The 23,787-nt window shown below is 45.0% G+C and overlaps 1 protein-coding gene across 1 annotated transcript in view; it reads right to left on the minus strand.

The window, feature by feature from the left end:
* Nucleotides 1-335: 335 nt before the first annotated feature.
* The window catches only part of LOC115459136 (amyloid-beta A4 precursor protein-binding family B member 1-like), a gene marked incomplete at its 3' end in the record, with an annotated part of 103,905 nt that continues 80,453 nt past the window's right edge, over nucleotides 336-23,787 (minus strand). The window contains exons 8-12 of the mRNA XM_030189009.1: nucleotides 13,819-13,946; nucleotides 8,153-8,267; nucleotides 6,646-6,730; nucleotides 1,840-1,923; nucleotides 336-451 (exon numbers count right to left, since the gene is read on the minus strand). Coding sequence (XP_030044869.1) covers nucleotides 336-451; nucleotides 1,840-1,923; nucleotides 6,646-6,730; nucleotides 8,153-8,267; nucleotides 13,819-13,946 — 528 coding nt within the window. The remainder of the gene's footprint in view (nucleotides 452-1,839; nucleotides 1,924-6,645; nucleotides 6,731-8,152; nucleotides 8,268-13,818; nucleotides 13,947-23,787) is intronic.

Below are 23,787 nucleotides of genomic sequence, written 5' to 3' on the forward strand. Positions count from 1 at the left end.
CATCACACAAGTCTAAAAATACCTCATGTTACCCAGAGAAAGAAAAGAAACCTAACATGAGAATATCCTGCCTGAAATGTGTGCTTCTTCAGCCTCTCTCCTGATGGTGGGTGGCTGGAGAACCAGAGAGATCATGGTTCAAATCCTGCTTCTCCTACCAATACTCCTTGTGATATCTGGCAAGTTATTTCACCTTCCAGTGCTTCAGACACAAACTCAGATTGTAAGCCATCTGGGTAATATCTACATGAGCATAACATTCCCTGAACTACCACGGAAAATGTGAGAGATACGTCCAAATTAAATATCAGGTTGGCTCTCAAGTGCAGCCTTACCTGTTCTCGCAAAATGGTAAGCGTAGCAGATGCCACATCAACATACACTGGGATCCAATCCAATCTGTTGATTGTGGTCAGTACTGTGTCTAAAACTGTATTAATTGTATCCATCCCTGAAAAATCCAAGGATACAGCAAACAGTCAGAGATTAAGTCCAAACATCTATCGGTGAACATGAAAAAAACTTTGGATGCATGAACTGCATAGAGCACTCTCTTTCCAATCCTTCCACTGCATGCATTTATCACAAAAGACCTCCACATATATCCAACCCTACAACTGCATAAGCCCATCACATAGACCAAGGGTGGGCAACCTTTATACAAAGAGGGCTGCATGAATGTCAGTAATATAGCTAGCAGGTCACAACATTATGCAATGTCAGAACTGGAAATGCACAGAGCTCTAAAGACCCTCTGTGATAAATAAATAAAAATTTAATTTAAAACAATGGCAACAAACTGATAGAGCAGTGTCACGAAACACCAAGTCATCCACCTGGGGTTACCCCGTGGCCACTGCCTGCACCTGCCGCTTGTGCACCTTAGCACCCTCCTTTCACCGACTGGGTTACAACCTCCTCTGGTCGAGTTTCCCGCTCTCAAATTATCCCCAGTGATTTCTAGGTTACTGGGGCGACACACTCCCAGTGGTCCCACAGTTCCCAGAAAGCACTCACAGACTCAACAAACAACCACCACGATTCTTTATCAGTCCAGACAGGCAGAGGCAAGAAACAATTATTTATTGTCTTAAAAATTGAACAATGAACAAAAACGTGCAATCAGCAAACAATAACAGGTAACTGAAATATGAATCAATTATAACACTAACTAAACATTTGTTACTTCCTAAAAAGTACGTGGGGAGATCAGGACATATAATTCACCGAACCTCATCTGTCTCTTTTCTCTCACGAGCTAAGACTGAAGCAACAGCCAGCAACTGCTGGGTAATTTCAAACTCCAGGCCAATCAGAGCCCAGAACAACAACATTTGAAAAAAAGCTGGTTACATCACTCAGGCATTTCCTTATCCGTGTTAACTAAAGGAAAGAAAGGTCAGTTGTTTGTAACAGCTTAAAACATAACATGTAGCACCTGCTGGTCAAACTAGAGAAACACACTTCAGAATTAAGTAAGTCAGGAAAATATCCAATACATTTTTTACACTGTTTCTTCACAACTGGCTATTCTGAAAATATTTGCAAAATACAGTGTTTAAAGACAGCAAAACTCTAGTTAATGCTATTTTCTACGTATACTTCCTATGGTCTAGTAGGCCGTATAAAACAATGGTGGGTTGCAGGTTCCCATCCCTGACAGACCTCTACATGTCCCCAACCATTCACCACCACCAATTCTACTTGGAGCAACCATCATAAAGGCCAACATATGTTTTAAACCACTGCAATAAAAACCAGAACACTGGTGCACGCAACCAATCACACATACCCCTCAATGCCATGTATGTAGGTTTATACAATATCCTTGGATCATACCTACGGGTTTGTTGACAGGGACATTTCCCAAATAAAACACTTGAAACCGCTGGAAAGATTCATTCTTTGGCGCTGGGAACTCAACTGTGGAGAAAAAGCAAGAAGATTACTGTATGTGCAGATTAAGATTTAAAATGAGACTAAAAAGAACATAAAGCAAAGTTACTCACCTGTAGCATGTGTTCTCTGAGGACAGCAGGCCCAGTATTCTCACATATGGGTGACATCATCCAACAAAGCCCAGTGCACACAGCTTTAGGAAAGTTCTGGCAGAATCCCAGCAAGCATTAGCAGGTACCTTCCGCTTGATGGACAAGTGTAGGTACCTCAGTCTGATGGTATAGCTGAAAACAACTCCAAGGAGAGTTGTGAGAATACTGGGCCTGCTGTCCTCAGAGAACACCTGCTGCAGGTGAGTAATTTTGCCTTCTCCAAGGTCAAGAAGTCCAATGTATTCTCACACTTAGGAATCCCTAACTACCAGACTCACCGAAAATAACAAGGCTAGAACAGCAGGGACTCAGAATGTTGAGGTCTCAGTCAATCAACCTGAAAATATAGCCAAGTAGTCATGAAGGTGCAACTTGGAACAGAACAAAAATGGGCCTGGGGGTGGAGTTGGATTTTAGGCACCAAACAAATTCTGCAGAACTCTCTGACCAAACCGGCTGTCAAGTTGAGTATCCTGCTCAAGACAGTAGTGCTATGAATGTGTGGACTAAAGACCACGTCGCAGCCTTGCGTATCTCCTTAATGGAGGCTGATCTCAAGTAAGCTACTGATGTAGCCATGGCTCTGATGTTATGAGCCATGACATGACCCTCAAGAGTCAGCCCTGTCTGGACATAAATGAAGGAGATGCATCTGTAAGCAAACTGGAAAGCGTGTGTTTGCCAATGGCTACTCTTATCTTCTTTGGGTCAAAAGAAACAAAAAGCTGGGCGGACTCTTTATAGGCTTTACTCCTCTCCAGATAGGCCAAGGCTCGCTTGCAGTCCAAGGTGTGCAGTACACTTCGCCACGATGGGCATGAGGTTTGGGAAAAATGTTAGCAGAACAACTGACTGGTTAAGATGGAAATCTGACACCACCTTAGGAAGGAACTTATGAGAAGAACTACACTGTTGTGATGAAACTTAGTATAAGGTGGATCAGCAACTATGGCCCGAAGCTCACATACTCTGCGAGCTGAAGTGGCTGCCACCAAAAATACAATTTCTAGGTCAGATACTTCAGCTGACAGGAATCCAATAGCTCAAATGTAGCTTTCATCAGATGGATGAAAACAATGGTGAGATCCCATCACACTGTAGGTTGTTGTCCAAGGGCACTGTCAACAGCAAACCTCTCATGAATCAAACTAGAGGATGTACAAAGATGGGCTTACCCCCCACATGTAAATGGTAAGAACTGATTGCACTAACAGGCTGGTTTCAAACCAGACTCAGAGAGGTATGGAAGGTATTCAAGCAGTTTTTCTATAGGGTAGGTGAGGATCTAGGGCTTTACACTCATACCATTCGGCAAACCTCCTTCATTTAAAAGAATAACATCTCTTAGGAGAATCTTTCATGGAAGGAAGCAAGCAAGATTCTGGAGACAATCTCAGGCAGATTTAAGGACTGAAATTCTACGCTGTTAACGAAGGCCAGGAACTGGAGGATGGGATGTAGAATAGAAACCATGTTCTGCGTGATGAAAGTTTGAATTAACACTTCAATCTCCGCGGTTCTTCAGAGGACACCACCATAAGAAGAGGGAACCAGACCTGTCTCAGACAGAAAGGAGCGATTAGGATCATTGCTCGCCAATCTTGCTCGAGTTTCAGCAAAGTTTTCTCTATGAGAGGTATGGGAGAATACGTATACAGAAGATCCTTCTCCCAATGGAGAAGAAAGGCATCTGATGCTAGTCTGTCATCTGATCTGAGCCTGGAACAAAACTGAGGGACTCTGTTGAGATGAGTGGCAAAACAAATCCACCAAGGGAGTGCCCCACTCTCAGAAAAGCTTGAAGGCGTACGCCTTGTAGCGCTATAGAAATGCTAAATAGTAGTAGTAGTAGACCATGTTGAGCGACCACTAGTGAGGTTGCATCACCCTGCTCAGTATGTCCAGCAGGCTGTTCTCCTTGCCAGCCGGGCACGTGGCCTGCCAAATCATCCCATGAAAGACGAGCCACTGCCACATCCCTACCGCTTCCTGACACAAAGGTTAGGATGCAGTATGCCCCTGCTTGTTCACGTAGTACAATGCAACCTGGTTGTCAGTTTGAATGAGAACAATTTGGTTGAGCAACTGATCTCTGAAAGCCTTTAGAGCTTTCCAAATGGCCCTTAGCTCAGCAGGTTGATATGAAGATCTGAAGATAGGTCTTCTAAGCAGACCATGTCCCTTGGATGTGAAGCTCATCTGAGGTTGGATGCATCCGTTGTCAACACGTTTTGCGAAGGTGGAATTTGAAATGAGAGTCTCGTAGTCAAATTTTGCCAAATTGTCCACCAGAGTAGGGAGTGAACTAGCTCCAGAAGGACTCAGATGACATCCACTAGTTTCCCCACAGCTTGAGACCAAGGAGAAGTCACAGAACATTGAGTTCCTCTCAAATGGAGGCAAGCCATGGGAGTGATGTGCACTGTGGAGGCCATGTGGTCTAGTGATCTCAACATCTGCCGAGCTGTGACCTGCTTGCTGCTGCAGACTTGTGAGGCAAGTATCACCAAGGTATCCGTTTGAGCTTGCAATTATTTAATTAGGATTTATTTATTGCCTTTTTGAAAGAATTCACTCAAGGCAGTGTACAGTAAGATTAAATCAAACATAAGCAACAATTACAGCAGTAAAAAGAATCAAATCAAAATACAAAGTATGGCATAGTATACTACTTAAAGTAACCAGAGAGGGAAAAACAATATACACAAATAGCAAAGCAAAAAAGAAAAGCACAACTGGGCCAAAGTTTTATTGACTGTCGGAGTTTCACAGGAGTCTTTGACTTTTCTCTTGTGGGGAGTTGTATACTAGCCTAGAAACTTGTTTTTAGTGTACTCCCTACTTGTGTACTTTGTTATTGAACTTGGACCCCTGAGGCAGGCGTTGCTTATGCCGAAACACGGCCCGTGTCGGGTCTGATCTAAATAAATGACTCCTGTTGTCTCTGTCTTGAAGGCCCAGTTGTGCTTTTCTTTTTTTGCAATGCCAACACAATATGCAATAGAACATTTTAATAGACAGCATAGGGTATAAGCAAAGATAGAACAAATAAATAAGTAAGAGAATAAACGGAGTTAGAAAATAAGGTGACTAATTTACACAAAGTTACAGAAGATGTCAGAGAGAGGGCTAAATGTTATCTCAGCTAGGGTAGAAGTGGATAAACATGTCCCGCTGCAGAGAGCGTGTGTGTGTGTGACTAAGAAGTTAGTTCTTCTACCGTTGAAGGCCTGGTTGAAGAGCCTAGGCATTGTATCGAGTAGGGCTACTATGAATTCCAATTTCTGTACACGTTGCTCCAATGGTGCGGGTCTATGGCAGTACATTGGGCGCACTTTTTGAAGCCACTGGAGGTAATTTTAGACATCAAGAAAAGAATAGCGGCCAAATTAAAATCCTCAATTTTGAAGGTCAGAAAAAGACTAGACCCAAATTGAGGCCAGCTCAGGCCTAACGAGCTGTAAAAAAATAAGGAAAACTGGAAGTGCCAAAAAAAAAAAAAAAAAAAACCCTAAGAAAATAAGGAAGGCAAAAACAAGGGAAATATTGAGGAAAACAAATGAAAAAAAAATGCACTAAACTCGCACGGGGAGGCACTTGAAATTCAAAGGAAATACGCGCTGAAGAGAGACCACAAAAATGCATCATCCCAGGTTTACGGAAAAGAAGAGACTGAGGTACCTGCACTGCCAGAACTTTCCTAAATGCATGCACGCTGGGCAGCGTCAGAACTAGGCTCCATCGGATAATGTCATCCACGTGAGAATACATTGGCCTGCCTGTCCTCAGAAAAACTGTACAACAACAACAAAACACAGATTCACAAAAGCTAGGATTCAAGTCCTGCTTCTCTCACAGGCACACTCCTTGTGACCTTGGGTCAAGTGACTGTATACTGCAAGCTCCAAAAGGCAAGATCTATTGACCATGTAATATAACTCACCTTCAGCTTAGATTTGTAGAAGTGAGTAATTAAATCTAAACTCCAAATCCCAAATCCACCCAGAGTCATTGACAGGAGAATTACTCCCACAGAAGCAGAATGTCTCACACCAATGACAACACTGGGGATTTGATCTGTCTAGGGGGTCACATGTATTTATATGCAAATGATAGTCCGATAATTTTTCAGTTATTGAACTCTGTTGAGGTCGGTATTGAAGAAATAACCAGGTATAAGTTAAAATACCAGTAAGATGAAGATTCAATGCCTTACTCCTCCCTCAAAAGAACCTGTTAGTGCATCCTTAACAATTTTGGGTATGCAATTTGTGTTGGAATCTTCTTTGTGGGTGTTAGGGATAATACTTGATAGTCAAGAACCAAATCAAACAACTCACCAGGAGAGTTTTTCTCAAGTTGAGACAGTTACAGCGCACAAAAACTGAGCAGGAGTGGAGGCAGGGGCAGTGAGACAACTGTGGCCAGGCAAGAGCACTGCAGCCCTGCAGTAAGCAGGCAGGGGTGGCATTGACTGCATTGTATTCAGAGAGAGAACAGTACTCAGCGAGCATGCAGGGAGGCCAGCCAGGGAGAACAATACTCAGGGATGTCACAGTGATAAGACAGAAGCAGGTTTAAGAGAAAAACACACCTTGGAATGGAACATCCACCAGCTTGGAGTGATCAAGGAGCAACCCATTGACCAAAGAACGAGCAGTCCGTCTCTCTGCCATGATCTAATGCAATGAAATAAAATACTGCAGTAAGTAAGGGATGTACCAAGCATCATCTTCCCAACCCATGCTTTTGAAAGTCTAGGAAGACCCCAGAGTGGGTGCAGGTCTTTTCACAGGGATGAGCTGATTGCAATGCCTGCACACAGGGAAACCACAGTATTTGAGAGAGGAGGTTTATTTAAAGGAATAGAAAACCTGGGATCTTGCAGCCAGTTGCTAGCTGGGGAAGTCCCAGTGTGAGCGCACAGTCTCATCCTTACGTAAGGAATGTTATGGTGGGCCAGCCCAAAGGTCCATTGAGCCTAAATTCCCATCCCAAGAGCAGCCAGATGAGGTCACAAGTACCTGGCATTTTGCAGAAAGCAGATCAATTCCTTGTTGCTCACTTCAGGAAGTAAGCAGCAACTTTCCCAAGTCTATGTGGCTAATAAAAGTTTCTGAATTTTGGAATTACCTAAAGCTTTTTTAAAACCTAGGTATGCTAACTGTCTTGAACATCATCCTCTGGCAACAAATTGCACAGTCTGAAAACACATCAGAGTGACTATTATTTCACTGAGTGCACAAATCAAAGTACTACATAGTAGTTTCATGACGTGCAGCCTCTTCATACTAACATTTCAAGGTTAAACAACTTTTCCCTCTCTCTCACAACACTCTGTCAGTCATAAGTTCTGAAGAGCTCTTTCTTCCTAAAGGAGGTGGTTCCTGCCCTTTTATGAGTTTGGTCACACTTTTTCTGTATCTTTTTTCACTTTTCCTATATTATTTCGAGATAAGGTGACCAAGACTGTACAGAGGGACTCAATCTGTCATCACAACGTGGACTGATACAGACCTTCTATTCTTAGGTTGTAAACTGAGGTGCTTATTTTCCACCTATCTACAGATTTCTTTATGGGTAAAAATATTGGTCTTCATCACTGTTTTGAGCCACTTGTACTATTGTTTGGTATCTTTTTGGGATTAATCAAATATGTATGGATTTGACATCCCGCCTTTCTGTAGGTACAATCAAAGCGGTTTACATATATTATTTGTAGGTACTTTTTCCGTCCCCAGTGGGCTCACAATCTGTTCTGTACCTGGGGTACGTTTGTGACACTTAGTCGTGAGCAAAAGAAAAAGCAGAAAACTGAGTCGAGTACAGAAAACAAGGCAGGAGATGGGTGAGAGAGCATTAAAAAAAAGTGGCATTTGTCTGGTGTTCATTCTTTTTTCCCGAAATAGTGGTATATTTAGGTCTAATAAACCATAAACCTTATTGCATTTGTTTTGGTTTTTTTGCATTGGGTTTCTAATTTTAGTGATAGGAACCCTAATTGTGATAGTCTCAATTCCTTTCTATATAATTTCTAACAACTTGGAGTAGATTTTGTGCAAGTTGTGAAAGTTTCAGCCCTAGAGAAGTGCGTTTCTTACCTTGGAGCAGATTTCATGTAGGCTGGTGGCGATATTCTTGGCAGGAGCATCACAATGGAAGACATGGCATTTCAGTAGCTGAGTCAGCTTGTCCCTTGCAACATATGCAAAATCCCTGTCAATACATGTGGAGACAGACAAATGTGGTTTTTCAGTAGCCAGAATACACCTTTCAGCTGGACACAAAGGTGGGAAGGTAAAACTGCTGAAAACATCTGGATAAGATGGATGAGGTCTGAGATGATTTCTTCACACACACTTCCTGCTAGTACCACAATGATGATGATGATCAAAACAGGTGGGCAATACTGGGTCAGGACCATGAGAATGCAGTGAGCTCTTTCAGAGCGCTGATGAGACACCTTCAATGCCTCCTTACTATCTGACAGGGGTAGTAAAGAGAGAAAGACAGGACATGGCACTATGGATCTCTATAGCATTAAGCTACAACTGCATGAGACACGATGCTTCCTTTCTCAGTCTGGCTTCTCCTCAGAACCATGGGCAGAGCACTGAGCTATCTAACAAGTGTACTAAAGTGTCAACGACAGGGAGCTACGGAGCTCAATGGATGTAGGGGACAGAGGTTCTAGTCGCTCATATAATTTTGCACTTAAAACCAAAGCATTACCGTTTATCATTTCTACAAGAAAATCCTTCTCCTTAGTCCAATTCACTATACGCTGCCTCTCTGCTTCACTCTGACCTCACGATCACTTTGGTGGCATCCTCATCTGATGACTGAAATCAATTCTTCATTGACCCATTTCCAGCTTTTGCCTGTGTCCTGATCTCTTCCTACTGCAATTTACTCTTTCCTCTCTGCTCTCCCTATGCACTGAATGCTGCTGCACCTGCTTCTCCCCTCTCCTTACCTGTCCATTCGCAGGCACCTCCACTGGCTCCTCTCACTTTATTTCTACATTGCCCTCCACTGCCTTTGCTGTATCCCAGTACAGTTCAGCCAGTTAGACTAGATCTTTCTATGTCTCTTTATAGAAAATCCTGCCTCACCAGTCACCTTTCTCTCTTCAGCCTAAGTGTGTGAGTTATTGCTCTATTTGCAAAAGTATCTCCAACCCCCTTAAGTCACTTATAAACATGGTAATAGCGCTTTGTATGCTATACTACGTTTCCCCATCTTCTCTTCCAGGAAACACAAGCAGCACTCTGCTGACAGCACATCACACCGAGAGCAGGAAACACAGAAGGATGCTGTATAATACAATGAGACTTGATGAAGTGATGGGGCTGGAGGCCAGGACAATACTGTACCTCTCCCTGTGTCCCAGAATGCAGCAAAAGAGTCAAACAGCACAGCATTAGCAGACGAGAAGAAAGAAAAGGATAGCAAAATTAGGAGCCAGGGCAAGAGGAGGCCAGAGAATGACAATTCAGAGAGCGAAACATCTGCAAACTCACATCAGTAGCCTTTAGAGATAAAAGCAGAGCCCTAGATTTCACTCAGTGTGTCATATTACAGGTACCCCAACCAGCCAGAGACTTTACTATGCACTGTTCTAGATCTTTCAACCAACCTTAATTCCAGCCTTAGAGAAGATCAAACGTGTCCTAGTCTAGCCTAGAGAATTAGCAAAATGCATTTAACAGAGGCAACCAAGCTATGGTCCACAGATGCTCAATCTGGTCATCATAGCCAGTACTAAGGTTCCCTCTGCTACAGCCTGCCATGGATTACACACCCAGTGAAAGCTTGAAACGTCCACTTTTCATAATATGGTGCTGCACATGTCAAAAATAAACATTTGGAGCTTTCAGTGATGATGTTGCCAGGATATTACTACTACTACTACTACTTAGCATTTCTATAGCGCTGCCAGGGTTACGCAGCGCTGTACAAGTTTAACACGGGGAAGTACCGTCCCTGCTCAAAAGAGCTTACCCCTTGGGCAGCCAAAGGAAGGGTCAAGAACTATACTGAGGAAGCCTGCTGCAGCCCCACAAAGGAGACGAAGGGAAAACCAGCTGCTGCATATTGGGCACGCTGGCCAGGCTGGAATCTGGCTGGTGTCATGGGAAAGAGGACCAACCGCCCCTTTGCCCAGTACACAGACCACCTGCCCCTCACCAGTTATTACTCTCCAAGAATCTCAATAAATAATTCCTAACCAATCTTGCACAGCACCTATCAGAAAGAGGAAAAGAGATGTGGGGGGGGGGGGGGTGCTAAAGAGGAAAGAAGAGGTGCCAGGGGAAGGTGGGGGTGCTTAGAGGGACAGTTGCTGGAAATAGGAGATGAAGGGAAAAGAAGGGAAAAATGGTGATCATGGGAGGGAAGAGAGGAGACAGTGCCTACCTTCTCACACCACTTCCTGTTACGGAGAGAGGCCTGGGCCAGGTGCAAAGCAGTGAGATTTCACTTTAGCATCAAGGCCGCGGGTTGTGAGGAGCTGGAAGAAAGAGTGCATACAGGAGAGAGAGCTGCTGGAGCACGTGCTGCTCCTCATGGTCCTTGGCTTGGCCGCTGCAATGAAAGCACAGTGTGTCTCATCCAGCCCCAAGGCTCTCTCCGTAACAGGAAGTTCTGTAGCTTTGTGGAGGAGTAGCCTAGTGGTTACAGTACCAGGTTGACAACCAGCAAAGCCAGGTTCAGATCTTGCTGCTGGACCCTGTGATCTTGGGCAAGTCACTTACCCTTCCCTTGTCACAAGTACAAAATTAGATTCTAATTCCCCTGGGGACAGGGAAATACCTACAGTACCTGAATGTAGCTCACCTACAGCTACTACTGAGAAAGATGCCAGCTAAATGCAGAAAAAATATATTCAGCCACGTCTCTATGCACAAGCTTATAGAATTGCCTTTCCCATGCCTGAAAGAACTGTTTTTGTTTGGGGTTTTTTAAGGAAACTGGAATCAAAGTTATGGGTTGAATGTTTAGGATCAATAAAATATAAACGACTATGTGTACATGCTAAATTTATTTCAACTCTTTATATTTGGATCATGCGATTAATCTCACGATAAAACATTCTGATTGCGATTAATCGTATGATTGAACCTTTTAATCAATGTGCAGCCCTACAAGTGAGGCATGTACAATTTATGACCCGATCATTTTTCTTATTTATTTATGTACTAGTAAAAAAGGCCCCTTTCTGACACAAATGAAATGGGTGCTAGCAAGGTTTTCCTCGGAGTGTGTATGTTTGAGAGAGTGTGTGTGAGAGTGACTGTGTGAGAGAGAGAGAGTGAATCTGCGAGTGTGTGTGTGTGACAGAGAGAGAGAGTGAGTGTGTGTGCGAGTGCGTATGTGAGCCACAGTGAGTATGAGAGAATGTGTTTCACACAGATATAGTGTGTGTGTGTGTGTGTGTGAGTGTGTGTGAGAGAGTGTGAGAGTATGTGTGCGATACACAGACTCTCTGTGAGACCGAGAGAGTGTATGAGATCGAGTGTTCCAGAGTGAATGTGTGACACATAGAGAGTGAATGTGATACAGTGTGAGACATAGAGTGTGTGAGAGACAGTGTGAGTGAAAGACACTGACTGTGAGAGAGAGAGTGTGTGTGTGACAGAGATACCCCCTCCCCCCCTCCTCTCTGGTCTCAGGACCCTCTCCACCCCCCCTCTCAGGACCCCCTCCCCCTGTCTGGTCTCAGGACCCCCTCCCCCCCTGGGGGGGGGGTACTGAACTGGGAGGAGGTGGAGCTGCTGAGAGGGGGGCATCCTTCCAGTGTCTCCCCTCTTTCTCTCCCCATCCTTCCAATGTCGCCCCTCTTTTTTTCTGCATCCTTTCATCCAGTATCTCCTCTTTCTCCCTACCCTTCCATCAAGCGTCTTCCCTCTTTCTCTCCCCTTCCTTCCACCCATCTACCCTCTCTCCTGATCCTTCCATCTGTCTCTCTCCCCCTCCTTCTATCCAGTGTCTCTCTATCTCTCTATTCTTTTCTGTTCAGTGTCACTTCTCTCTCCCCATCCTTCCATCTGTTTTCCCTCTTTCTTGCCCCATCCTTCCAACCATCTACCCCCTCTCCTGATTCTTCCATCCAGACTAGTCTTTCTCTCTATCCCCTTCTTTCCATCCAGGCCCGCCACGCCCCCCCCCTCGAGGTTGCTGCCGCCGCTCACCCCTCCACCCCCCCCCCCCCGAGGTCACCGCAGCCACTGCTCTCCCCCTCCACCCCCCTCAGGACACCGCCGCTCCCCCCATCCGTCCACCCAGCCACTTTCCCTCCAGGCCCGCCCACCCAACAGATCTGCCAAGTCTCCCACGAAACACGTGGCGCCAACTCCCATTTCCAGCCACTGCTGCTTCTCCTGTTGAGCACCAGCGGCCGCTACATAAACAGAAAGAGCTGTTTTTAAAAAGCAAGCGCGGCACCGCAGGCAGCCATCAGGCATTGGCTGTCGGCTCTGCAGCCACTCCTCTCGCCTCTCACGTCGTTGCGCTCCTCCGGGGTTCTTCATTTGCATACTATGTTTGTGTGTGAGGGAGACTGAGCATTTTTATGTGGTACTTTGCTCAGTACAAGCCAAGTGGTTAAGGACCAAATTTTGGCGCTGATAAAAATTAGCGCTAAGTGCTAGTCTATAAACGGTGCTCAGAGTTCAGCACCATTTATAGAAAAGCATGCAATTCATGGCCAATTTTGGGTGTAAGGATTTAAACCAAGTAAAACCTGGTACAAATTCTCATGCCTTATTCTATAAAACTGTCCATAAATTCCAGGAACACCCCCGATCCTCCCTTGCCCCCTCCCATGGCTGCACCCCATTTTTGGATCAGTGCATAAAATTTACACATTCACATTCATCCTGGTGACTAAACATGCACACGTAATTTTAATTAATGCCAATTAACACTGATGAGTACTAACAGGCTCGTTAAGCTACTAAATTGTACACACAAATTGGGTACGCACTCGTATTTCCGAAGGCAATTTTGAGCACCATAAACAGAATTAGGCCGTCAGTGTGTAGCAAATGTTAAAGACAATTCTGTTCCCCAGCACAGAAAAGCTAGTAAAGTGATTTGGGGTGGATATGTGCAACTCTGCAAACGTAGATATTTATTTATTGCATTTGTATCCCACATTTTCCCACCTATTTGCAGGCTCAATGTGGCTTACATAGTTTTGTTAACATTGTCATTCCAAGATATCAGATACAGATAGAGTTCTCCTACTAACACAGCTAGAACAGTAAAATTCCAGCAGGTTCAAATCCTGAGATTCCCATCTGTAACAATAAGTGTCAAAAGAACAGGGAGGCTCCCTATTCTCCCACTAACACAAGGAGGCTACTCACTCTGTCCACTCTATAGGGAACCTTCACATACCTTCTGTCATCTTCCCACAGAAGGCTACTCAATTCCATTCCTGTATTTATATCCCGCCTTTATACACTGGAGAACCAAAGCGGGTCACATAACACAAAGATTAAAACCCCTAACTTACCAATTAATAAACTATTTATAAATCAAAATGGTTACTAAAAAATAAGTCCTCAATGATTTTCTGAATGATAAATATTTGAATTCAGTCAGTAAAGATATAGGTATCAGATTCCAAATCGTACTAGATTGATAGCTAAATGAACTTTCATGAAAACGCTTAAGCAAGACCTAGTCTCAATGTAGACTAAAATGAGATGAAGACCGAAAAGAAGGAATGGCTACGTCTTAACCCTCTTTATATACCCACCTTCCATTGTCACGTCCAACTCCCCACACTCGAATGCTGGCGATGGGTTGGGAATACAGCAGTGTATGCTCCAAGGGATCCACCAGATTCAAGGTCTCATTCTCCAGTACTAGCAGCATATCCTTACCCTGCAGAGACAGAGAACACTTACAGTCAAGCACAGAGATTTCCACATATATCCTAACCCTCATCCCAAATCAGTTGAGATACCATTGAGAAATGGACTCATCCTAGAACTAGGCTTCAAAAACTGAGATCCTCCTCTCCAGAGAAAGGTCTGTGGGCCTGCAGAAAGCATAGAACATGCACTGACCGAGAAAAATTGAGAACCCCGATACTTCAGTCATAATTTATTGATTTGAGACTCATGCTCACTGGCAAGGCCTGAGGCTATAGAGAATCTTTACTCAGTAGATTCCACCTTATCCTCCACTCCTACCCAGTCAAACGGGAGTTTACAGGACAGCACAGACTTCACATAAAAATTACATGGTACATCTAATTTGCTTATATTCTCTGCACGATGCAACAGATTCATATTTATAAAAATGACCTAGCAATTTCTCTGTTACCAAGCTAAAACTGATAAGAAAGTAATTAGAAGGCAAAAAAGAAAAATAAGTATTTTCAATAAGCAACCATACTGGGTCAGACCAATGGTCCATCTAGCCCACTATCCTGTTTTCCAAACAATGTCCAAGCCAGGTCACAAGTACCTGGCAGAAACCCAAATCTCCATACTACAAATCCCAGGGCAAGCAGTTGCTTCCCATGTCTGTCTCAATAGCAGACTATGGACTTTTCCTCCAGGAACTTGTGCAAATCTTTTTTAAACCCAGATACGCTAACCGCTGTTACCACATCCTCCGGCAGAGTTCCAGAGCTTAACTATTCGTTGAGTGAAAAAATATTTCCTACTATTTGTTTTAAAAGTATTTTCATGTAACTTCGAGTGTCCCCTAGTCTTTGTACTTTTGGAATGAGTAAAAAATTGATTTACTTCTACTCGTTCTACACCACTCAGGATTTTGTAGACGTCAATCATATCTCCCCTCATCCGTCTCTTTTCCAAGCTGTAAAGCCCTAACCTCTTTAGCCTTTCTTCAAATGAGAAGCGTTTCATCCCCCTTATATTTTGGTCGGTCTTCTTTGAACCTTTTCTAATTCCGCTATATGTTTTTTGAGATATGGCGACCAGAACTGAACGCAATACTCAAGGCGCAGACGCACCATGGAGTGATACAAAGGCATTATAGTATTTTTGGTCTAATTCACCATCCCTTTCCTAATAATTCCTAGCATCTTGATTGCTTTCTTGGCCACTGCCACACATGGAGCAGAAGATTTCAGCGTATTGTCTACAACGGCACCCAGATCTTTTTCTTGAGTGCTGACCTCCAAGGTGGACCCTAGCATCAGGTAACTGTGATTTGGATTATTCTTTCCAATGCGCATCACCTTGCATTTGTCCACATCAAATTTCATCTGCCATTTGGACGCCCAGTCTTCCAATTTCCCAAGGTCTTCCTGCAATATTTCACAGTTAACAACCTGCAATATTTCACTATTAACAACCCTGAATAGTTTTGTATCACCTGTAAATTTAATCACCTCACTCATTGTTCCAATTTCTATATCATTTATAAATATGTTAAATAGCACCGGTCCCAGTACAGATCCCTGCAGCACGCCAATGTTCACCCTCCTCCATCAAGAGAAATGACCATTTAACCCTACCCTCTGTTTTCTGTCCAATAACCAATTCCTAATCCACACCAGAACCTTGCCTCCCATCCCATGACTCTTTAATTTTCTCAGGAGTCTCTCATGAGGAACTTTATCAAAAGCTTTCTGAAAATCTAGATACACTACATCAACTGCAAATGAAGCAAACTGGTGAGGGAAGACCTCCCTGGGCTGAACTCATGCTGACTCTGTCCCATAAGGGTTTTTTTTTTGACAAAATACAAAAAAACGTTCCTACCGTAGCTGCTGTTTTTTTCTCATACCTTACTTAATCTGAATAAATAAGCTCAACGAGCTGTTTTTACTACAATAGATGCTGTTTTTATTCTCACCTCTCCTGTGTCAGAATTAGCATACAGCAGCCGCTACCTGGGCTTGGTAAACATGAGGGATTACTTCATTTAAGCTGAATAGTTAAGCTTAACTTGAACTGTTTTTACTACAGTACCTGCTGTATTTTCTCCCAACGTTTGAACCTTCCCCTTCTCAGGTCCTTCTCTCATCCCCCTGATATGCCCTTCTCTCCCTAGCTTTGACTCTCCCCCTCCCCCCCTCCACTGTCTTTTGCTTCCTCATCTGCATGGCACTGCTGTATTTTTTGTTCTGTAAACCGCTTAGTTGCCCGTTTGGATCAATTTGCTGTATATCAAGTCCGAGAAACAAATAAATAAAAATAAGTTTACTTATCTGAATAGTTAAGCTTACCTTGAACTGGTTTTGCTACAAGAGCTGCTGTATTTTATCCTAGTTTACGCAATCTGAATAGGCAAAGCTTAACCTGAACTGCTTTTGAAGATGTATGAAGACTTGCACTCACGTAGCATTCGTGAGTTATCAGCCATCAAATATCTTCTGACAGCGCTTGTGCACAGCTTAAAACAGCTAGCTTATGCCTTGGTCATGTTAAGTAAGTTGCTTACCTTTTAACAGGTATTCTCTACAGAGAACAGCTTATCATTTCTAGAAAGGGAATGGGACTTGACATACCATCTTTCTGTATGTTTTGCAACTACATTCAAAGCACTTTACATAGTATATACAGGTACTTATTTGTACTTGGGGTAATGGAGGGTTAAGTGACTTGCTCAGAGTCACAAGAAGCTGCAGTGGGAATTGAGCCCAGTTCCGCAGGATCGAAGTCCGCTGCACTAACCACTAGGCTACTCCTTCACTAGAAAAGCATAAAGGAATATTGCTCCCCTCAGTTCAGATAAGCAAAGTTGCTTACCTGGTGCAGATGTTATCCATAGAGAGCAAGAATAATCAGGCACACAAGTGGGAATGTCATCACATGGTGTTAGCATGAAACAGTTCTACTGGAGTTTGTAATTAGAATAAGGTGCTGAGCATGCTGGGTCCCTCCTCATGTAGTTGCACAGCGCAAGAAGTAATGCAAATCTCTGGGACATGGGAGGGACCGTAAACACCTGCTACAAGAAGCACCTTTACTTTCTCTACTGACAAGCAATACGTTACTGGACTCCCAAGCACACGGTCACTACAGCTCATCTATTTTATTTATTTATTTAATTGCATTTGTATCCCACATTTTCCCACCTATTTGCGGGCTCAGTGTGGCTTACAATACATTATGAATCATGGAAATACAATTTGTTACAACTCGGTTATGGATTACATTGTCATGAGTTATTCGAGTCAAAGTCAAAGTATCGTTAAGGAATATAATAATGGAAAAAGTTCTGAAACATTTGAAGGAAACAAGGGAGACAAAAAGGGGCAATAACAGGAAAACATTTAGTATACATTTTCTGTGAGTAAAGGTATGAGTGTGGTGAGATTTCGGGGGATGAGAGTTCAGAAGTGGCTGTATTGATGCGTTACTGAACAGTGAGTGTGGGCTTTATGTGTTTTGGTTCTTTCCGTAAATTTTCTCAAGAAGATGGGTCTTCAGTATTTTGCGGAAGGTGGTTTGCTCGTAGATCATTTTCAGGTTGCATGGCAGTGTGTTCCAGAACTGCGTGCTCATGAAAGAAAAGGTTGATGCGTGCAGCGCCTTGTATTTAAAGCCCTTGCAATTAGGGAAGTGGAGGTTGAGGAAAGTTCGGGATGATTTTTTAGCGTTTCTGGGTGGTAAGTCTATTAAATCAGACATGTAGGCTGGGGCTTCACCGTGAATGATTTTGTGGACTAATGTGCATACTTTAAAAGTAATGCGTTCCTTGAGTGGGAGCCAGTGTAGCTTCTCTCATAAGGGTTTTGCACTTTCATATTTTGGTTTTCCGAAGATGAGTCTGGCTGCTGTATTCTGGGCTGTTTGAAGTTTCCTCAGTATATGCTCTTTGCAACCTGCGTATAGTGAGTTGCAGTAGTCCAGATGGCTGAGTACGAGGGATTGCACTAGGCTGCGAAAGACGGATCTTGGGAAGAATGGTCTTATTCTTTTCAGTTTCCACATGCAGTAGAACATCTTTTTGGTTATGTTGTTTGCATGAGTTTCGAGTGTTAGGTGGCGGTCGATAGTGACTCCAAGGATTTTTAACATTTCTGAGATTGGAAGGTTTAGTTTTGGTGTGTTTATAGCTGAGCAGCCTGATCAGATGAAGTGAGAGCTGAAAGACCATGAAGACAAGTTGGAAAATACTGACCCCACCAAATGTACTGTCTCTGAGGACCATTCCTTCTGCACAGGATTCCTTTATGTTTATCCCACACATTTTTTAATTCCATTACCGTTTTCATCTCCACCACCACCCCCAGGAGGGCATTCCAAGCATCCACCACTCTCTCCATGAAAAAATGCTTCCTGACATTTTTCTTGAGTTGGCTCCCCTTCAATCTCATTTCATGTTGTCTAGTTCTACCGCCTTCCCATCTCTGGAAAAGGTTCGTTTGCGGATAGAGTAGTTACTTACCTGTAACAGGTGTTCTCCGAAGACAGCAGGCTGCATATTCTCACAAGTGGGTGACGCCACGTCGGCCCCGGAGGATTTTAAAGCAAAATCTCAAAATCTCTTTACGGCGTTCCGACGCGCGAGCGATCGTACTGCGCATGTGCGCACACCTCTTCCCGCTCGCCGTGCGGACACGCCCCTCAGTTAAATCCAAAAGATGGAGGAGACAACTCCAAAAGGGGAAGGTGGGAGGGTTTGTGAGAATATGCAGCCTGCTGTCTTCGGAGAACACCTGTTACAGGTAAGTAACTACTCTTTCTCCAAAGACAAGCAGGCTGATATTCTCACAAGTGGGGTATCCCTAGCTTCCAGGCTTACACAACACAACAAACAGTGGTCAATTGAGTCTCGCAACGGCGAGGCCAGAATAAAATTGACCTGAAAAGAAGAAATATCTAAATGAGTGTAGCCTGGAACAGAACAAAAATGGGCTTAGGAGGGTTGGAGTTGGATTCTAAACCCCAAAGAAGTTCTGCAGCCCCGACTGCCCAAACCGACTGACGAGTCGGCTATTGCTGAAGGCAGTAGTAAGATGAAAATGTGTGGACTGATGACCACACCGCAGCTTTGCAGATCTCTTCAATAGTGACTGATCTTAGATGAGCCACCGACTTAGCCATGGCTCTAATTTTGTGAGCCGTGACATGGCCTTCTAGAGTCAGTCCAGCTTGGACAAAAATGAAGGAGATGCACTCTGCTATCCAAGAAGAAATTATGCAGTTTCCGACAGCAACTGGCATTAAAAGAAATAAACAACTGGGCGGACCGTCCGAGGGAGCTCGTCTGCTCCACGCAAAAAGTGCGGAGCTTGCTTTTGCCAGGGTTTGCAAGATGAGGGAGAAAGAATGTTGGCAAGACAACTGACTGGATCAGCTGGTACTCTGATACCAGCGCCAGTAAGAGCTTTGTCTGCATGCAGAGAACTACTCTGTTAAGATGAGAAGTAAGGTAAGGCGCTTGAGCTACTAGAGACCGAAGCTCACCGACCTTACGAGTTGAGGAACAGCCACTAAGGAAAACGACCTTCCAGGTCCAATACTTCAGATGGCAGGAATCCAGTGGCCCGAATTGAGCTTGCAGCAGCTGGATGAAAACGACATTGGGACCCCAAGATACTGGATAAGGAGTGATAGGAACTCTGACCGAAGCATAAGAGCCAACTGTCAAAATTATTGTGGGTGCTAAGCCCAACAGAAATAATCTCCCCTAGACACATACAAGGAATTCTCTCAATATTGGGGGAGAGATAAACCTCTCGTGAAGTGGACAGCTAAAGGCTGACCTTTCACACGTTGATGATAAGCTCTATTGCACAAAGATGAATACTGACAGAGTTGGTCTTGAGACCAGACTCAGACAGGTGTAGAAAGAACTCAAGCAAGGTCTGTATAAGACAAGATGCAGGATCTAGGGCCTTGCTGTCACACTAGACGGCAAACCTCTTCCATGAAAAAGAATAACACCTCTTTGTGAAATCTTTTCTGAAAGCAAGCAAGAGTCGGGAGACACTCTGGAAACTCAACAAAACCCCACTCCCAACATCCAGACCGTGTGAGCCAGAGATTGGAGGTTGGGATGTAGAAGTGCCCCCTCGTTCTGCGTAATGAGAGCTGGAAAACATTCCAACTCCAGAAGAAGAGGGAATCCTATCTGACGCAGCTAGAAAAGAGCAATCCGAATCATGGCTCCACAATCTTGCTTGAGAAACAGCAAAGTCTTTTCCACCAGATGTATGGGAGGATACGCATACGGAAAACCTGTCTCCCAAAGAAGGAGAAAGGCATCCGATGGTAGCCTGCCGTGAACCTGCAGCCTGGAACAGAAATGAGGGACTTTGCGATTGGACTAAGTAGCAAAAAGATCCACTGAGGGGTCTTTCGAACTATAGGCATGCTCAACTGTAGCATTATCCTGCTCAGCCTGTCGGCCAGACTGCTGTTTACGCTAATTAGATAAGTGGCTTGGAGAAAACATGCCGCATTGCGGTCCCACCGCTACATCTGCATGGCATCCTAACTCAGAGGGCAAGATCCAGTACTCCTTTGTTATCGAGTACATCACAACCCGATTGTTTGTTGAATTAAAATAATTTGGTTGGATAGCCAGGAGGGATGCAACCTTCGTCAGCAGCTTTTGACTGAGTAAGATGCCTCAGAATCAAAATAGAGAGAATTAACCACCTCTGAGGGGAATACCGAAGACTGGCGAACAGTTGGGTTACATCCTCTAGATACCCTAAACTTGATACCACTGGGAAGCTAGGATGCACTGAGCGGATGTCATGTGCAAAAGTGCCATGGGAGTTACATGAACTGCGGAAGCCATGTGTCTAGAAGTCTCAATATGTACTGTGCTGTAATCTGTTGAGACGGGCAATCATCGTGTTAAGGGAACACATGCACTCCCAGTCCATGAAGATACGCTGCAACAACAGCCAGGCACTAGGAAAAAAACATACTCTGGATGCAAAGAGAGTATAAGTATCCTGTAAATCCAGAGAGCATAACCAATCGTTTTCCTGAAGTATGGGAAGAAGGATGCCCAGGGAAAGCATCCTGAACCAAATCTGTTTAGGCCCCTTATGTCTATGATGGGACGCAACCCACAAAGAAAGACCTGGAATAGAATCTCAACCCTTCTTGCCCTGGTGGAACGGGCTCGACTGCATTGGCGCTGAGAAAAACAGAGAGTTCCTCTGCAAGTACTCACTTTTGATGGAAGCTAAAGGATTAAGCTTCCAATGAACAATGTGGAGGGTTTGATTCCAGATTGAGAATGGCTATACTGAATTGGAGCCAGTCAAAAACCCCTCTGTTTCCTGGGGAATAGCTGCAGGGGCCTGATTAGGTGCACGCCGCTGACTAGAACGAGCGTGCTGAGGCATAGCCCGAACCGGCTGTCGAGAAGTAGGACTATAGGTACGACCCCTTAAGGCACAAGGAAAACTACTCCTCTCTCTAAAGAACTTCCAAGATGAGGAAGTGTATGTACAGCATATCTACAGTTTTCTGCTGAGTCTCCTCCTCCAGGAGAGAGGCACACAGTCATGAGAGTCTGCGCATCACTGTACCTAGAGCAGAAATCTAGGTGTTACATTACAAGTGTCGAAAATGCCCTTGGACAGGAACCTGCGACACACCGTGTGCTACCTGACCACTTGGTGAAAAGGTCTAGCCTACTCCGGTGGAAATGCTCGTAAAGATCTGACAAGACTTGATTTGGGATGCGATCATGCCAGCCTGGTACGCCATTCTCCAAAAGAGGCTAAGGATGTATGCTCTGGCCCCGGGGGCGCCAAAGTAAGTTCTTAGAACTCCTATCTGTTCTGAGTGCAGAAGACTCAGGTGAAGATAGTAGTCCAGGACCTCTAGCATCTGGGCATTGGGATTCACAATCTCCTCTGTAATGTCAGATGACCATCATTGAACTGAACTAACTACTCAAACAGAGCAGCTCAGATCCAAACACGTCCGATATGGAGGCTACTATGGGTCGAGAAGTTGCCCCAGTAGGGTGCGAACACCCATACCAGAGGCAGCATCAGTGAAGGAGACCAGGTGAAAAGCCAGATGCCGCAGGAGGCGGTAGCACCCATGGCATCCAATGGTACCCATGGTCCCGAAGCCAAGGACAAAGTCTGGAAATGCAATGGGAATCGAAACCAGACTGCAAGACCATGGCACCGACGGTACCGATGATACTGGTACTTGGTACCGATGATAGTCATGGTATCTGGTATCGATGGAACCTATGATACCTGGTACCGATGGTAACCATGACATGTGGTACCAATGGTACCCCTGATATCCGACACCAACAGCACCGACGGTACCGATGGTGCGCATGGCACCGACGGTGCTCATGACACCTGGTACCAATGGCACCGATGGTACCTGGTCATGATATCTGTCATGATACTCGGTACCGATGGGCGATGATACCTGGTACCGATAGTCGATGGTGCCCATGATACCTGGTGCCGATGGTGCCCATGATTCCCGGTACCGACAGCACCCATGGCACCGATGACACTCGGCATCAACGGCACCCATGGTACCGATGATACCCGGTGCCGACGGGACCCATGGTACCGATGATACCCGGTACCAACGGGACTCATGACACCGACCATGGTACCAATGTAGTTGGCATCGACACTCCTCGGTACCGACGCACCGATGATATTCGGTACCGACAGTACCCATGGCACCGATGATACTCGGTACCGACGGCACTCATGGCATCGATGATACCCGGTACCGACAGCAGCCATGACACCGATGACACTCGGCATCGACGGCACCCATGGTACCGATGATACCCGGTACCGACGGGACCCATGGTACCGATGATACCCGGTACCGACGGGACCCATGACACCGACCATGGTACCAATGTTCCTGGTATCGATACTCCTCGGTACCGACGCACCGATGATATTCGGTACCGACAGTACCCATGGCACCGATGATACTCGGTACCGACGGCACTCATGGCACCGATGATACCCGGTACCGACAGCACCCATGGCACCGATGACACTCGGCATCGACGGCACCCATGGTACCGATGATACCCGGTGCCGACGGGACCCATGGTACCGATGATACCTGGTACCGACGTACCGGTGCATCGACGTCCAATGCCAGGATACCTCCATAACAGAGGGAGCAACGCTCTCGGCACCGACTGATGTCTGAAGCCCGGATACCTCCATAACCGAGGGAGCAAAGCTCTGGGCATCTCCTTTGGGCATCCCTGGCAGAGTAGAATACGTCTCGTTACTTTGAGACACTACTTGCGCTTCACAGGGAGATGATCCGGCCCAAGACACATCCGCCGATGCGCCCGAATGACCTGCCAAGCAGGAGGCGCCGAGGCAGGTGGAGACCTATTCGATGCATAACTATACCCAGCGTGCATCGGTCTCTGTCGGACTCCAGAATGATCTCCTTTGGGCATCCCTGGCAGAGTAGAATACGTCTCGTTTCTTTGAGACACTACTTGCGCTTCACAGGGAGATGATCCGGCCCAAGACACATCCTCCGATGCGCCCGAATGACCTGCAGAGCAGGAGGCGCTGAGGCGGGTGGAGACTCACTTCAAAGGTTACACCACTGATATTTGTGTCACCAGGTTGCCCATTCAGTGGCTGACCAGGGATGCACCTGCTTAGGTTCCTGGTTTTTCCTGTGACATACACCTTTTATGGGGCTTAAAGACAGTGGTGTGCTGGAGCAGGCTGTCACAGCTCTGGAGAGCCGTTTGTAAAGTTTTAATAAATGGATCATAAAAATGTGGGCTTGTTTAG

The sequence above is a fragment of the Microcaecilia unicolor genome, unplaced genomic scaffold (genome assembly GCF_901765095.1).
Source record: "Microcaecilia unicolor unplaced genomic scaffold, aMicUni1.1, whole genome shotgun sequence".
Classification (NCBI taxonomy): Eukaryota; Metazoa; Chordata; class Amphibia; order Gymnophiona; family Siphonopidae; genus Microcaecilia; species Microcaecilia unicolor.